Raw genomic sequence first — 15,043 nt, 5'->3', positions numbered from 1 at the left:
GGACTGTTACTTACTTCAGATTGTATGACTCTTATCAAGAAAAAGAGATGCTGTAGTGTCTTGGCAATGATGCCAAACTGACGACATCTCTCCAAAAAGGAATCCAAGGAAGGATCTATTCTTCTCTGCAGTTTGCTCCAGAAAAGTGTCAGTTCCCTGGGAAGAGTTGAAAGCAGAATGTAAGAACATTGCAAATACACACAATCTGTGCACTCACAGTGTGTCAGTTCAGAGCTGCCACCAAGAAAAATTTAATTTAAGTGCTATTCAAGGACAGCACCCACTTCAATGAGGTCCTGATCTCCAAGTGGCAGTGCAGAGAACTGCTCATGTGCTCCACTGCAGCACCAGACCAAACCCCAGTGCATCTCCTGATCCTTACAGGGGAAACACACTGGGATTCAGCTCACTTAATGCACACATCTGCAACTGCAGACTTCCTTTCCAGACAAAATAAACCCAGTTCCACATTTCAAGAGTCTTTACCTCTCACATGGCAATTTAAAATGGGTAAGGTGAATCACAACACAAAGTTGCCACTTCTCTTCCAAGAAGCAAGCAGCTGTAAAAGGACTGCTAGGTGCACCACTAGAACTTAAATTTATACATCTCTACAATGTCAGCATTCCTATTAGGCAGAAGAATTCATTCTTCCATCTCATCCCCAGGGAAGGTAGCTGGAACTTGAGAATTCTTGGAGTTACAGAAATTATAAAAATATAAAAAAGCCTCGTGGAGGGGAAGTGGAGAGAAGCAACAGAGTGTTGCTTCTGCTCATTCCTAATACTGACATCTCCGTGGAACAGGTCAAAAAAATGCACCAGACTTTCATGGGGCCAAGAATTCCCAGGGAAGAACAGACAATACTCTGTGGAAGCACAAAGCCAGGGGTTTAAACCCTGAGAGCACTGAGGCAGCACCAGTGACAGATCCACACCTCACAGAAGCACCAGTGTTTATGCCAACAGTCTGAGGGCTGTTTCAGTTTGAAATTCTTTAAACTTTACTTTTGCCTAACTGCTCTATTAGCACAGCAACTTGTGACAAAATAAGTAATTATCTAGGAAGAGCTTCAGTCTGATGCACTTCTCAAGTAAAGGATAAATTCACCTTCTCTACATATTTTTGTACTATATTCACTCAATTCTAGCTAGTGAGGAGCAGGTAGCAGAAGCAGCTTACACTTACCAAGAGCAATACACATTTGCTGTTTGAAGCTGATGGGTAAGATATGTTGTACAAAGAATAAATGCAGTATTTTCTTGTCCCTCAGATTCCAGATTACATATGATGTCTAGTACCTCTTTGCAATCCACCTTTGCAATCTTAAAGAAAAAGAAAATTAAAAAGAAAAGGCACTTTATTCTCAAATATGTTTATGTTTATAAAAGAAATGCACATTTACTAAATCAAAGTCTCACAAACAAAACATTACATCTCCTGTACCCAGAGATCATGCCACACCTCTCAGCTACAAAATGGTATGAGAAATTCACCTGTTAGTTCTGATCCCTTCCCAATATCACTTTTCTTTGGGACAACCTTCCACTTTGGGCAGCTTAGCTGAATACTTGCATGCAGGCAACCATCTATCTAAAAGTTCCCATTCTGTCTCTCTTGCACTTGCAGGGATTCTTGTGCTACTTTTGAAAATTAGAAGCCAGGTCTAAGAAGATCAAGAGTTGTGAAAAAGCCAGGCTCTTGTTCTCCTCATCCCTGGGTGCTGATTCTGAACAAGCACATTTCAAAGCATGATGGAGAAACAGAAGTGTTTAGAGTAGTGCTGATTTTGCCTGGGGTAGAGTCAATTTTCCTCCTCCTGGCTGCTGTGGGGCTGTGTTTGGGATTTCTGCTGGACACAGGGTTGGTAACACAGAGATGGTTTTGTTCTTGCTGAGCAAAGGAGGCTGGAAGGACACACAGCCAGGACAGGTGACCCCAGCTGACCAAAGGATGGTCCAGACCATGACATCCTGCTCATTGCACACAGTGAGGGGAAGGGGAGTGGGTTGACAGATGGAATTTGTCCTTTCAAATCTCTATTATGCACAATTGTGCCTTGCCCTCCTGGAGGTGCCTGCCCATGGGTAGCAGTGAATTAATTCCTGCTTTTGCTTTGCCTTTGTGCATGGCTTTTTCTTCACCTATTCTATTGCCTTTACCTACAACTTTTCTCACTTTTACCCTTCCACTCCTGTCCCTGGTACCTCTGGCTGGGGAGTTGAGCAAGCAGCTATGAGGGGCCTGGGTCTAGCCAGGGTCTGTTCCCTTAAATATCAAAGCACTGTCACCTCAATCATTTTCTGAGGTTTCTCTCTTGCCAGGGGTGAATCAGTGACAACTTCCTCCTTCCTTTCCCCCCAAAATCTGCTGTATTTTACTTTATCAAATGCCAAACTGACACATCTCAAGGCCTTGCAGCTTGTGAATTGCTCTGGAAATGGCTGCTGCAAGAGGTCACTTCTGGGTCTCAAGTTGAACACCAAAAGTCAGTGGACCCTAGAAAATGCTGGCATTGCTGAATGAACTCCAGTGTCAAGCCTGAATGAGAAACTGGGTTAATATCCCTGCTTCTGCTCTTCCTGCTGAATGAGATGTCTGCAAAAATCAGTTTAACTTCCTGTTGTTTGTTCTCTGTCATTGTTATTCATGATGAGCAAGAAGTTTGAAATGTTTATAATATCAACAGCTGTTTAAAGTACACATTGCTAGAACACAGTCTGTTCTGTGAAGCAGAATAGATCCAGTGAAAAAAAATGTATTCAAACATAATGTTGTCTTAGTAGTAAATGCTCTTCATAATTACTGTTTGTGGCTTATATCCAAGCTGACACCCTGGTTTGATACACAGATATGTTCTACCTCAAGCAGACATTCCTGAACTTCTTGGGATTTGTCTCCTTGTCATGGTTTAACCCTGGCTGGACCCAGGCCCCTCATAGCTGCTTGCTCAACTCCCCAGCCAGAGGTACCAGGGACAGGAGTGGAAGGGTAAAAGTGAGAAAACTTGTAGGTAAAGGCAATAGAATAGGTGAAGAAAAAGCCATGCACAAAGGCAAAGCAAAAGCAGGAATTAATTCACTGCTACCCACGGGCAGGCACGTCCAGGAGAGCAAGGCACAATTGTGCATAATGGAGATTTGAAAGGACAAATTCCATCTCTCAACCCCCTCCCCTTCCCCTCACTGTATGCAATGAGCAGGATGTCATGGTCTGGACCATCCTTTGGTCAGCTGGGGTCACCTGTCCTGGCTGTGTGTCCTTCCAGCCTCCTTTGCTCAGCAAGAACAAAACCATCTCTGTGTTACCAACCCTGTGTGTCAAACCAGGCTGTCAGCTTGGATATAAGCCACAAACAGTAATTGTGAAGAGCATAAGAGTTAGACATTGACATAATGCACATGTATTTACATACTCTAGAGAAGTATGCACTTACAGATGCATATATACACTTGTGTGTGCATGGATTTGCTATTATTATAGACATAGATAGAAGAAGTTTAATTTGTAGGAACTCAGCAATTTAACTTCCACACCTGACTTAGCCAGCCCTATCACATCCAATTCCTGGAAAGGGATGAGCACACATTGTCTCATCTTTCAAAAGAATCTTTCAGAATTCCTCTTATGGAACTCTGCTGCAACAGTTTCACTCTTCAGCTTCAGTTCTTAGTGCTACATAAATAAATTCTAAAATGCTTCATAAATATATATTAAAAAGGGACTATAAGTTACTAACCTCCTTAATGGAGTCTTCATTAGGCAGCATTGAACACACACATGTGATGTAGGCTTGGCGAAAAGATGAAACATTTGCAATTTCTGGAGAATCTGCACACAATTTGGACAAGAAGGTGGCTTGGGGGATGCAGTTGGACTTCATCAAATGTTTGATTCGCATCTGCAGAAAGGAAGGCCCTTCTCGTGTAATCAATTTATTAGCTAGGAAAAGAAAAAATCCTTTGAGAACAGACCAATTTACAGATGGCACCTAAATGAAATTGTCTCACTGCATTCACACCTCTGCACAAATTTGGGTAGGGACTGTGATTTTAGGAAACTCTAGGCATGGTGACAAATGACTCTGCATCCCCATGGATCCCCAGGGCTGTGGGTGATCTCTGCATCCCCTGTGGATCCCTACAGGCTGTGGGTGGATCTCTGCATCCCCCATGGATCCCTACAGGCTGTGGGTGGATCTCTGCCTCCCTCATGGATCCCCAGGGGCTGTGGGTGGATCTCTGCATCCCCCATGGATCCCTACAGGCTGTGGGTGGATCTCTGCATCCCCATGGATCCCTACAGGCTGTGGGTGGATCTCTGCATCCCCTGTGGATCCCTACAGGCTGTGGGTGGATCTCTGCATCCCCATGGATCCCTACAGGCTGTGGGTGGATCTCTGCATCCCCCATGGATCCCCAGAGCTGTGGGTGGATCTCTGCCTCCCCCATGGATCCCCATTCCCTGTGGGTGGATCTCTGCATCCCCCATGGATCCCTACAGGCTGTGGGTGGATCTCTGCATCCCCTGTGGATCCCCAGGGCTGTGGGTGGATCTCTGCATCCCCCGTGGATCCCCATTCCCTGTGGGTGGATCTCTGCCTCCCCCATGGATCCCTACAGGCTGTGGGTGGATCTCTGCATCCCCCATGGATTCATGGATTGCAGGCACAGCTGTTTCACCATGGTCTCACCACAGCCTGCAGAGGAATCTCAGCTCCAGCACCTGGAGCATCTCCTCCCCTCCTTCTCCACTGCCCTTGCTGTTTCCACGTTGTTTCCCTCACATATTTTCACCTCCTCCTCTTCTCTAGCTGCAATTCAAACTGCCCCCACTTTGTTTTGATTTTCTTCTTAAATCTGTCATCACAGAGGCCTTGCCATCATTTCTAATTGGCCCAGCCTTGGCCAATGTCCACCCTCAGAGCCACCAGGGACTGGCTCTGCTGGACATGGTGGAAGCTTCCAGCAGCTTCTCCCAGAAGCCACCTCCATGTCCCTCCCCCCCACTACCCAAAATCAGGCTGTGCAAAACCAACATGATCAAATCATACACTTCAAAATATCTGTGGTGCTATTTCCAGCTTCACATAAATATCTTCACAAAGCCTTGGTACAAGTCTCCAGATCTGTACATCATTCAAAAGACTCTTGTGAATTAAGAGAGATGGTTCAACACATGCTTGTAATGCATTTGAACCAAGGAACAAACTGGCTGATGAACTGTACAAGAAGTCATGGAAATGCATGAGACATTCTGATAAACACAAACTAGAATGGTGCTCTGCAGCAGCTGTAGCCAACCAGTTACCTCTGGTGCATGCAAGAGACTCTGGATTAGTCAAAAAAGAAAGCTTGCTTTAGACTAACAACTGAAGAAAATATTTCTGTTCAATGGCTCTTCCACTATGTGAGCATCTTATTATTACTATGCAAGATGGGATGGTAAGAAACCAAAATGGTATGTACACCTCTAAAAGAGAGGATGGCACATAACAAGAAATTTGAAGTGCAGGAAGCATGAAAACTATTGCCCAAACAAACAAGAGTGTGTTCTAACAGACACTACACTAGCTGGGAGAAATCTCACAACGTGCACCTGAGCAGAAAACTCATTTCAGGGGCCAGGTAACTCATTTCAGGGGCCTGTAGTGAAACTTGCATTCTGCAGGAGTCAGCTTAGTGGTCCATTAGAGAATCATTTTAAGATTCAAATTATGGTAATGGTTTCTGTTTTTCACAGGACAAACCTCTGAGCATTAAACTCTTGATCCAGCTGACACTTCACATTAAAGGAACTTCAATGGATAAAGCAGAAGGAACTGCCTGACCAGGAGGCAGCCTGCAGTAAGATCTCCAGTTGCTAGGAAACAAGCTCCTGTCTTCCTTAAAAACTGCATCTGTAGGACACTGGGCTTGAATCCCCATCGAGGAAAGCTAACAGTGCTCCAATATGGATATTTCATCTTATTTGATGCTACCACAACAGATGGCCAGGAGATCAGTGTTGAGGGAGAACTCCCACAAAGCTGGATCACCCACCATCAGATCAGCCACCCCTTCAGGTGGAACTGCTGTTCATGGGCCTAGCAGGAGTGGGCTTTAGTGCCCAAGTCCCTATTTCTACACCTCCTGGCTCACAGAATATTCCTCTTCTGGATCTGGAAAAAAGAAGTAAAGGACATACTAGAAAGAAAATACTCTTTTAACCTCCCCTAAGAATTCTTAAGATTTCCTCTTGTTTACACAGCTAGACATGCACTTGGCAACTGCTTAAATGAAGTTTTACTTCAGTGTCAGAGCCAGCTAGTCAAGACATGGGGAATATTTTAAGACTATTTGCAGTCAGTGAAATGAAACGCTTCCAGTTTAACAGTTACACTTTTATCTTCCAGCACAAATGAGAAACTTTGATGGAGGTGGAAGCTCTGCCAGAATGCACAAGAGGGTCTCAGCTTGCTGCAGTCTTTGAGAGCAGTCAGTTTTCACATGCTCCCCCACAAAGGGTGGCAGGTCTGTGCCCTCAAGCCAATTCTTTCACACCTAAACGAGCGTGTAGTGAGCTTTGCAAAGGAGACAAATGACAAACTGAGCTCCTCTATCATGCGGATGTAAGTGATGATGGTAGGAGCAAAATGCAGAAATGAGTCACCAGTCAGACATCTGTCCTAGCACTCAGATTTACTCTAAAGTAGAAAGTTTCCTCTTTTCCTGAAAAAGGAACAGAAACTGAGGAATAGACAGCAAAATGAGAAGAGATGTTTTCCCTCAGAGAACCTAATTTTGTACTCAGTCCTAAATCTGTTACATTTCCATACATGTCCATGAACAGATTTTCTTGTTCCTTCTCTTCCTAGCTCTCCTGCTGTTATGTGTTCTGTCACAGTGCTCTATCAAACTTCTCAAGACTAAAACAAAAAAAAAATCAGCACAGACACCCTGCAACCCTTCCCCCCAAACCCTTTGGCCTAAAGGGCAGCGCAGTTTCCAACCCAACACACATTTTAGGAGCTCTCTTAAGCCAGGACCAAATAGGAACAATAAGAGATCCCTCACTCATTCAAAACACTTGCAGTGAAAGATAATTTAAGTTACACCAGAATGTTATGAATACAACCTTTATAAAGCATGAAAAGACTCTGTGGTCTCTATGATGAACATTCCAGAGAAACATCATCATCGTGGGTGAGCATTTCTGCTGAAAGCCCCGGTGGAACAGGACAAAAGGACCGGTGCTGATGTGCAGTAAGGTGTGTTGAGTATGCACAGCTGGCACTGAGGTCTGTGTGTTATACAGCAGCAGTTGTTGCATGGTTATCCCAGCTGTCCTTCAAACCAGCTCTCATCAAGACAGACATCCCAAGTTGTTGGAATTCATCTGCTGCACTCAGCAACAAGCTGAGCCCAACCTCCTTGGTTCTGGGTTTGGTAAGGCAAAAGTGGGGGAAGTTTTGGAATCAGTATTAAAGCTTTTTAAATATTAAAGTTTTGGAATCAGTATTAAAGCTTTTTAAGTATTAAAGTTTTGGAATCAGTATTAAAGCTGCCTGAGGCACAGAACGACATGGGATGTCACAACTGTTCACAGCATCAACTATCAGGTTGCTGGTCCCATCAGGATGCTGGTGTTGTTTAGCCACCTAAAAGGCCTAAATTGAAGTTATTTTGTTAAAGCCCTTTGCTCAAGCAAATATTAATGCCCCAACCAACCATCCTCAGCAGCTGACAGTAAAAATTAGGAACCACCAGCCTAGCACATGGCAGTGCAATTTGTTAACAGCCATAGAAGCAACAGAACTCACTGCAATGCTGCTGTGAAACTTTTGCTGGAACAAATTTGGCAAACCATATTAATATTTGATGTCAGTTCCTTTTCCAGGCCAGTGCATAAAAAAGCCAGAATTAAAATATAGAACTCTAAACAAGAAAGGCAGGAACCTGACACACCTTCAGGATTGTTCACTCAAGCAAGCATCTGATGACCATTAACATGAATTACCAGTTCACAAACCACAGCTTCAGCTAGGCACACCGAGCCACTCTCACAGCTGGCTCACAGAAGCAAAAACTACTCAGGTACTCATCACAAAACCCCAAAAAGCATGAAATACAGACTATTCAAAGAAATTAGGCTTTAGATGACTGAAAGAGACACTTTGTGAAGCTGCTGTTGTACTGAAGGTGAAAATGGCAGTTGGACTAAGGCAACTGAAAATCCATTGCACTGGAGCCTCTTCTGCAGCCCCTGCTCCCAAGTCTGAAAGCAGAACTGCCATCCCCTCTGGGACCTGAGGAAATACACTTTGATTCCTCCCATTTCTATCAAATGGAGCCTGCTAGCACAGAACATCATACAGATCAAAGAAGTGACACAAGTGAAAGAGCAAAGACAAACCTTGTAACTCACCAGTGACTTACAATCTATTACAGAAATTAGCATTTATTTGATATCATTCTAAAGATAACAAATGATTAAGTTAATTTAGTAGACATCTAGAGATAGTTGCTTAATACCAACTCCAATACAACTCTCCATGTCCAAGAGACTAATTCCAGCTGCTCAGAGCAAGGGGAAACACAAACCAAGGTTTCCAAGATTGCCACAAATGCAAGACACATGGTAGAAGCAACATTTTAGGCAGGTATTCAACTTCTCAGAAGTACCCTTTACTTAAAATGTCTAACAGTTTACTTGAGAAATGTGCTTTTGTTACATTTGTCTAATACAGGATTCCTGGGTCCCATTCAGACTGTTTAGGTGTGCCTGTGGACTATTCCAGACTACCTAAAAATGCACCTGTGCAGAAGAGCTCCAGTGAATGCCACAGAACCACAGAATTAACGATATTGGAAAAGACCTTTGAGATCATCAAGTCCAACCTATGACCTAACACCTCCTCATCAACTAAACCATGGCACTGAGTGCCACCTCCAGTCTGTTCCCCAACACCTCCAGGGCTGGGACTCCATCCCCTCCCTAGGCAGACCATCCCAGTGCCCCATCACTCTTTCAGTGAGGAATTTTTTCCCCATGTCCAGCCTACAATTCCCCTGATGCAGCTTAAGACTGTGGCCTCTTGGCCTGTCACTGCTGGCCTGGGAGAAGAGGCCAACCTCCATCTGACTACAGCCTGCAGTAGCTGAGGAGAGTGAAAATGTCCCTTTTCTCCAGGTTACACAACCCCAGCTCCACCAGGCACTCCTCCTTCACCAGCCTTGCCCTTCTCTGGACATGGTTGAACACCACAATGTCCCTCCTGAGCTGAGGGCCCAGAACTGGACACAGCACTCAAGGTGCAGCCCAGCCACTGCTGAGTACAGGGGCAGGAGCAATTCCCTGCTCCTGAAATAGAGATTTCTGGAGTTCACTCCAATTAGCAATATGAATTAAGCAGTTAAAGTTTAGCCTGTAGAACTATGTGTTGAATTTTAACTTTTTTACTTAAGAAACCTCTGCCATGATACAAAGGGCATAGGAAAATGCAAATTTCTGAAGCTTCTTGCATAAAGAACAACACCAGAGAAGACCAAGTGATGCAAAGAGCCCAGATAAAGGGACTCCTCCATCTCCAAGCTGATCAAGGCCGACAGACTAAGCACCAAGGGACCAAAGGAGCATGCACAAAGGAGAAAAGTTCAAATGTGCAAGCACCACAGCAAACAGGGCATGCCCAGAAGGGCGTGGATCTGATTACCATGGGAGGGAGAACAGGCAGGGCCAGGGTTGAATATGCATGGAAAGCTGTGCAGTGCAATGAACATGGAACACCTTGGTGAATGAAGATGTGGGTCAGACTGAAGCTCAGGGCACAATTTTCAGGAGAGCTGTCTCACTTGTGCTGGGTGCTGACACACACACCCAGGCCATAACTGTATCTGCTTGTGGAGTTTATTGATTCTCTGCATTGCTGCTCTCCTGCTGCCTGCAGCACTCCTGAGCCTGGCCAGGTGCCCGTGGCCTTCCTGGCCACATGGAGCCGCTCTGGCTCGTGTCCAGCTGCTGTCCAGCAGCACCCCCAGGTCACTTCTGCCCAGCCACTGCCCCCAGCCTGCAGTGCTGCAGGGGGTTGAGGAACTCCTACACTTTGGCCACAACAGAGTGGTTTTGAATGCAATCACTTCTTTTATAAACTCTTGGTATTGGTATTGTTGCTGTCACCGTTCATTTTCTTATCTCGTTGCTGTGTACAAGTGAATTGTTCTTATCTCAACTCAGCCCTTGTCTCCTTCTCATCAGAGGGGGTGAGAGAAAAGGGAGCAGCTGAATGGGGCTAAATGTTTGCAGCTGATATTAAATCACACCTGTTCAAATGTTTCTGCCATGCTATTAACACCTGACATGAAGGCCAGTGAAAACTGCAGTTCAAACTGGCTGCTGTTTTTTTAGCACAAGTAGCAACATATGTCTCAAGAACTGTAACATGTTTCTATTTATTTATTAAAAGCACTGACATACTTCAGCTCAAAGAGAGGCTACCCAAAGCCAGAACAGAAGAAAACTTAAAATACTTTTTTTTCCCTCCTTAATTTTTAAGAGTTTAAAATAAACTCTTCCTCCCTTCTGTATTATTTTTAACTTTAGACTACCAGAGGTAAACTGCAGTCTAGTGCACAGTTAATGAAATAGATAAAATAGCTACAAGTACTTAATGGCACCACTAATGGGAAAAAAAATTCAGAGTAAAGAAAGAATTTATTAAAAGACATTAGAAAGACTATATTACATAAAGTGACACTAGCACCTCCTGTTCCTCACCTCTCAGCAGTTTCTGAATCAAGATCTTATTTCCACAGTCTACACACAAAGTGCCTCCCAACCTAGAGTTAATAACACTTCACACTGCCCTTCCACGTGAATCTTTTATGCCTCTGAAAAGTATGGACATACTCAATTCCTCCCTGTGAAGAGTTCAGGAAAACATTTAAAAGCACAGAGTTATGAGAAACAAAGCATCTCAGGAGGAAAAATTTCTGTATTTTTATGATCGAAGAAGAAATCATTATTTTTAAAAATGGAGTTTCAAAATATTCAAACTGATGGATAGTACAGTCCAAGCAGAGATGCACTGGTTGTACAATTGGACACATGATTCAAAATGCCAGTGAGACAGTTTCATAATAAATATTATTTAGTAACATATAAATACTACCCCACAACACAATTCAAAATGCAACTCTTCTGTCTTCAAGTCCCTGCTTACCCACCAAAACTGCCCCAAGTAATTTCTGAACAACCACACATCATCTCTAAAAACACACTCTTACCTTCCTCAGTTTCTACTGGTTGCTGGGATAGAATTTTAAGAAGAACTGGATTTTTCCATACCCCTTCCCTTGTGATATCCACCAATATTTGGAGGTTGTTATTCCCAAATTCCAGTAAAGCATCATGTGAATCCTATAAAATGTAAAAAAAAGTCATTAAGAGTCTTAGCTAAAAATTAAGCCAATGTAATTTTACAGTATCTATCCCAACATTTCACTACATGCTAATGCTTTCACACTATTCCTCTCAGTCATTACTGCTTTGACAAGTTTGCATTGGGATTTTAATAGTCCAATGTCCTTTCACTTCTCTAATCCTACTGCAAAACATTCCAATTTCTGACTGAGCTGGCTAACATGGCTTAAATCAAAAAGCCTATTCTGCAGTTGTAACTCTTCTGCAATTTTTATGGTTCTCCATGTACATGTGTGTATATATATATATATATATAAAACAGGAATTGTATAAAAGACAAAGGATGATTTTGTATCAAAGCATATAATGCTATTGAATAACTCAGAAGAAAGAGTAGATTTTCAAAATGAATAACACAATGGTAAGAGCCTAAAATTGCACATTTAGTGTTTCCACTAAAGATGAGCCAGTCAATCCACTGTGAGAGTCATGAGAGCCATCAGTCACTGGCTGAAGAATGCCATGGGATATTCCACCATTAAGATGAAAACTTTCTTCTACTGCAAATGAAGATGCAGATTTCTTAGACACTAATCTATATCCAGTGCATTTATTCTAGGATCCAGGGATGATTTGATGCTCTGAAGCCTGACCCAGAGACTCTCCATGAGCAGCAGGCCTCCACAAAACCTCTGTACACAGCACATGGCTCAGAGTGATCAGAGACCTACAGCTTTCAGTGCTGGGAATCTGAGGAGTAAAGGAGGAATTTAAATAAGACATTACACATGGGAAGAATCTAGAGTCTAACACAGAAAAGAAAGCAGCTTGAAACAAATTCCAGGCATTTGATGTCCCTATTAGAGAAACAAATGTAGAGTGACTTGAACTGAAAGCATTAAATATCATCTTTCAGAATTTCCTAATGCTGACAAATAAAGCCAGCTAACTGTGAGCAATTTGTGGCTACACCTTCAGTAAAAATGCTTCTCACAGCAGATCTTAAGTTCAATATGTGGCAATTCCCCCTCCTTCTGCTGAGCTGTGTGTCAAGTTTGTATTTTTAACACAATCTTTAACCTCAGGCTTGCTTTTGATAGCCTCTGTTGTACCTTTACTGGAGAAAGGTTTCTAGTGACTTGAAGAAATCACCAAGAGTAAGAAACCCTGGGGAACTACAGGCCAGTCAGCATAGCCTGACCCCAAAAAGAACATGGGACAAATTCTCCTGGAAACTACATCCAGTAATCTGACTGCCTTCTGTGATAAGCTACAGATGATATTAGTCATACTTGGCAAGGCTTCTGACAATCTCCCACAGTAGCTTGAAAACCAAATTGCTAAAATAAGGAAAAGTGGACAAAATACAGGTAAAAAAACCAGCTCAACAGCCAGACTAAAAAGGCTTTTGACAAACTGTACAAACCCAACTGGCAGCTGTCTCCCAGTAGCACTTCTCAGGGTGAGCTGAATTTTTAACACATTTATTGTCTGAATAATGGGATAAAGCACATTCATTATCTGCCAGTCCTACAGAAGCAGAGAGCAGCTGACACTGCTGGGCAGCCATCAGGACATCCCTGACAGGCACTCAGGGAAGCTCCACACAGGCAAATGGAAGAGCTGCTCATGGTACAACCTCCAGTATCAGAACAGGCTGGTCACTGTCCCAAAGTGACAACAACAAAGGTTGGTCACAAAAGCCCAAGCTTTGGCCCATAACCAAGCTGGCTGGATTCCAGGGTCTGTGATTTATGTGTAGGCCAGCAGTGAGACCTTACTGCAAACAAGGCCTCAAACAGAGCATGACCAAGAGATTCCTGAAGTGCTTATTCCCATTTGGCACTTTTGAAACTCCACTGCAGTACAACACCTAGTTTGCAACTGTCCTGTACCATTCATGTGCCACAGTAATGCACATCCAGCACAGACCACCAAGTGCAGAAGAGAGGGTGAAAAGGAAAATCTTAGAGGTGTCTTTATCTTCCCTATATTGCCAGAAGGTAGCTGGAGCTGTCTAGTGAGGGAGTCACAGGAAAGGAAATTCCCTAAGTGTGTGTGCAGGAAGTGTTTCCATTTGTAAACACTCATTTTGAAAGGACTAAAGGAAATTTGTGCATTTTCCATTGCTTAAAGACAACATGTGGTGGGGCAGGACCCAAAGCAACCTGACTGAAGAAAGCCTCTCACTCTGAGGGAAGAGGTGGATCAGGTAACTGAGCTGTCCTCCAGCACACTCTGCCACAACAGAAAACTTCAGAGAGCTGCAGATTGAACACAGTGAAATTTCAAACTATGTCTGAAAGCACACTTGGTGGAAGTCAGTGCTTCTGCCCTATATGAGTATTTTTCCAACTACAAGAAAAAAACCAAACCAACATCAGAGTGAACAAAACCCCAGACATTAGGAGTTCTTTCCAAATGCAGAACTATAGTGCAGACTTCCACCTTCTAAGGACCATAAATTAAAGTCTCATAGCTGAATGCAACAATCAAGCAGTTTTGGTAACTTTAACAATTTCATCTTCCTTAGCAGTACTAAAGATTTTCTGTATCTATTGCCACAAAGTTAATTTTAGTTTCAGATAACCTTTGAAACTGTGTTCCAACTGTTAGCTCATAGCAACCTGATAACTAAAATCATTAAAGACCACACTCCTTCTAAAAGTGATTATAAAGGAAGTAAAACTAAGGAGTAACTTATTGGTAAAACCACCTCAAAAATCAGGTGTTGGTATTGGTAGAGGAGTTGGTGTTAATTGGCAGATGCAAAGATAGCCAATGGGATGCTTGCAATGACTGATTTCTGGTCTTGAGCCTGAAATGCTACTCAGAAGGTGTAAAGGAATTTTGGAGACTCACACCTGGATGCTAAAGACACAATGGACTTTACATGCTCTAGACCAGAGCTCCAACTGCCCTTAGCTATCAGCACTGAGAGACTGACACACAGAGGTTTCAGCCTTTGAATTTGAATTTAATTTTCCTTTGAATTGAAGGACTTGAGAACATCACTTTGGCAATCCTTAGGCTCACACAGCTGCTCTTCCTCTCAAGTCTTTGCTTTCACTGCATGCTGGAACAGTGAACAGAACTCACCACAAAGACCCTCAGAGAAGAAGAGGGTTTGTTTTGTTTTGCTTTTTAAAACTAAAACATGATCAATTCCCCCCTTGACACTGAGCTAAATGGTATGCCAATAGAACCAGCCAGGTGAATGACACACAATGCTTAACACAATGCTACTGCCAAAAGATGCTCAACTTGCAGCCTCAGGATAGCTTTAAAAAAAACACTGGAAAACAACAAACTGATCTAAATTTGCATCCATGAAGCACCTAACCACAGCCCAGTTTCTGTAACTGATGGTTATTTCCTATGGGAAGTCTGTGTATATTATCTTTACTCTTGAGGATGACTAAGAAAACAGCTACAGGTGTGCAGGTGGACAAGATACTGGATCTCACCTAAAAAATCAACAGAAGCCCATTTCAACAACCTCTACTTCAGGCCTTTGCCTACATGTCACACAGCATTAAGTTTTTCCAACACAACAGGTTGCCAGAGCATCCATGGTAAATTCTCTTCCCTCACACTAATGTCACAGCATTGATCTCCCTCAGTCTCAAGTATAGACCAGGTC

The 15,043-nt window shown here is 43.1% G+C and overlaps 1 protein-coding gene across 14 annotated transcripts in view; it reads right to left on the bottom strand.

The window, feature by feature from the left end:
• Nucleotides 1-15,043, bottom strand: part of RLF (RLF zinc finger) — a 39,758-nt gene that overhangs the window by 8,274 nt on the left and 16,441 nt on the right. For 3 of the 14 annotated variants that reach the window (XM_054648381.2, XM_054648374.2, XM_054648375.2), the window contains 4 exons: nt 11,265-11,397; nt 3,740-3,942; nt 1,189-1,325; nt 15-156 (listed from right to left, as the gene is read on the bottom strand). In XM_054648381.2, coding sequence (XP_054504356.2) covers nt 15-156; nt 1,189-1,325; nt 3,740-3,942; nt 11,265-11,397 — 615 coding nt within the window. Of the gene's footprint in view, nt 1-14; nt 157-1,188; nt 1,326-3,739; nt 3,943-7,116; nt 7,419-10,465; nt 10,899-11,264; nt 11,398-15,043 lie in introns of those variants that run through there. The other 11 variants (XM_054648376.2, XM_077189762.1, XM_077189765.1 and 8 more) reach the window with 8 other exon arrangements.

The sequence above is a fragment of the Agelaius phoeniceus genome, chromosome 22, assembly GCF_051311805.1.
Source record: "Agelaius phoeniceus isolate bAgePho1 chromosome 22, bAgePho1.hap1, whole genome shotgun sequence".
Taxonomy (NCBI): domain Eukaryota; kingdom Metazoa; phylum Chordata; class Aves; order Passeriformes; family Icteridae; genus Agelaius; species Agelaius phoeniceus.
Note: the sequence above shows the minus strand (reverse complement) of the source record. Positions and strands in the feature narration are given on the sequence as shown.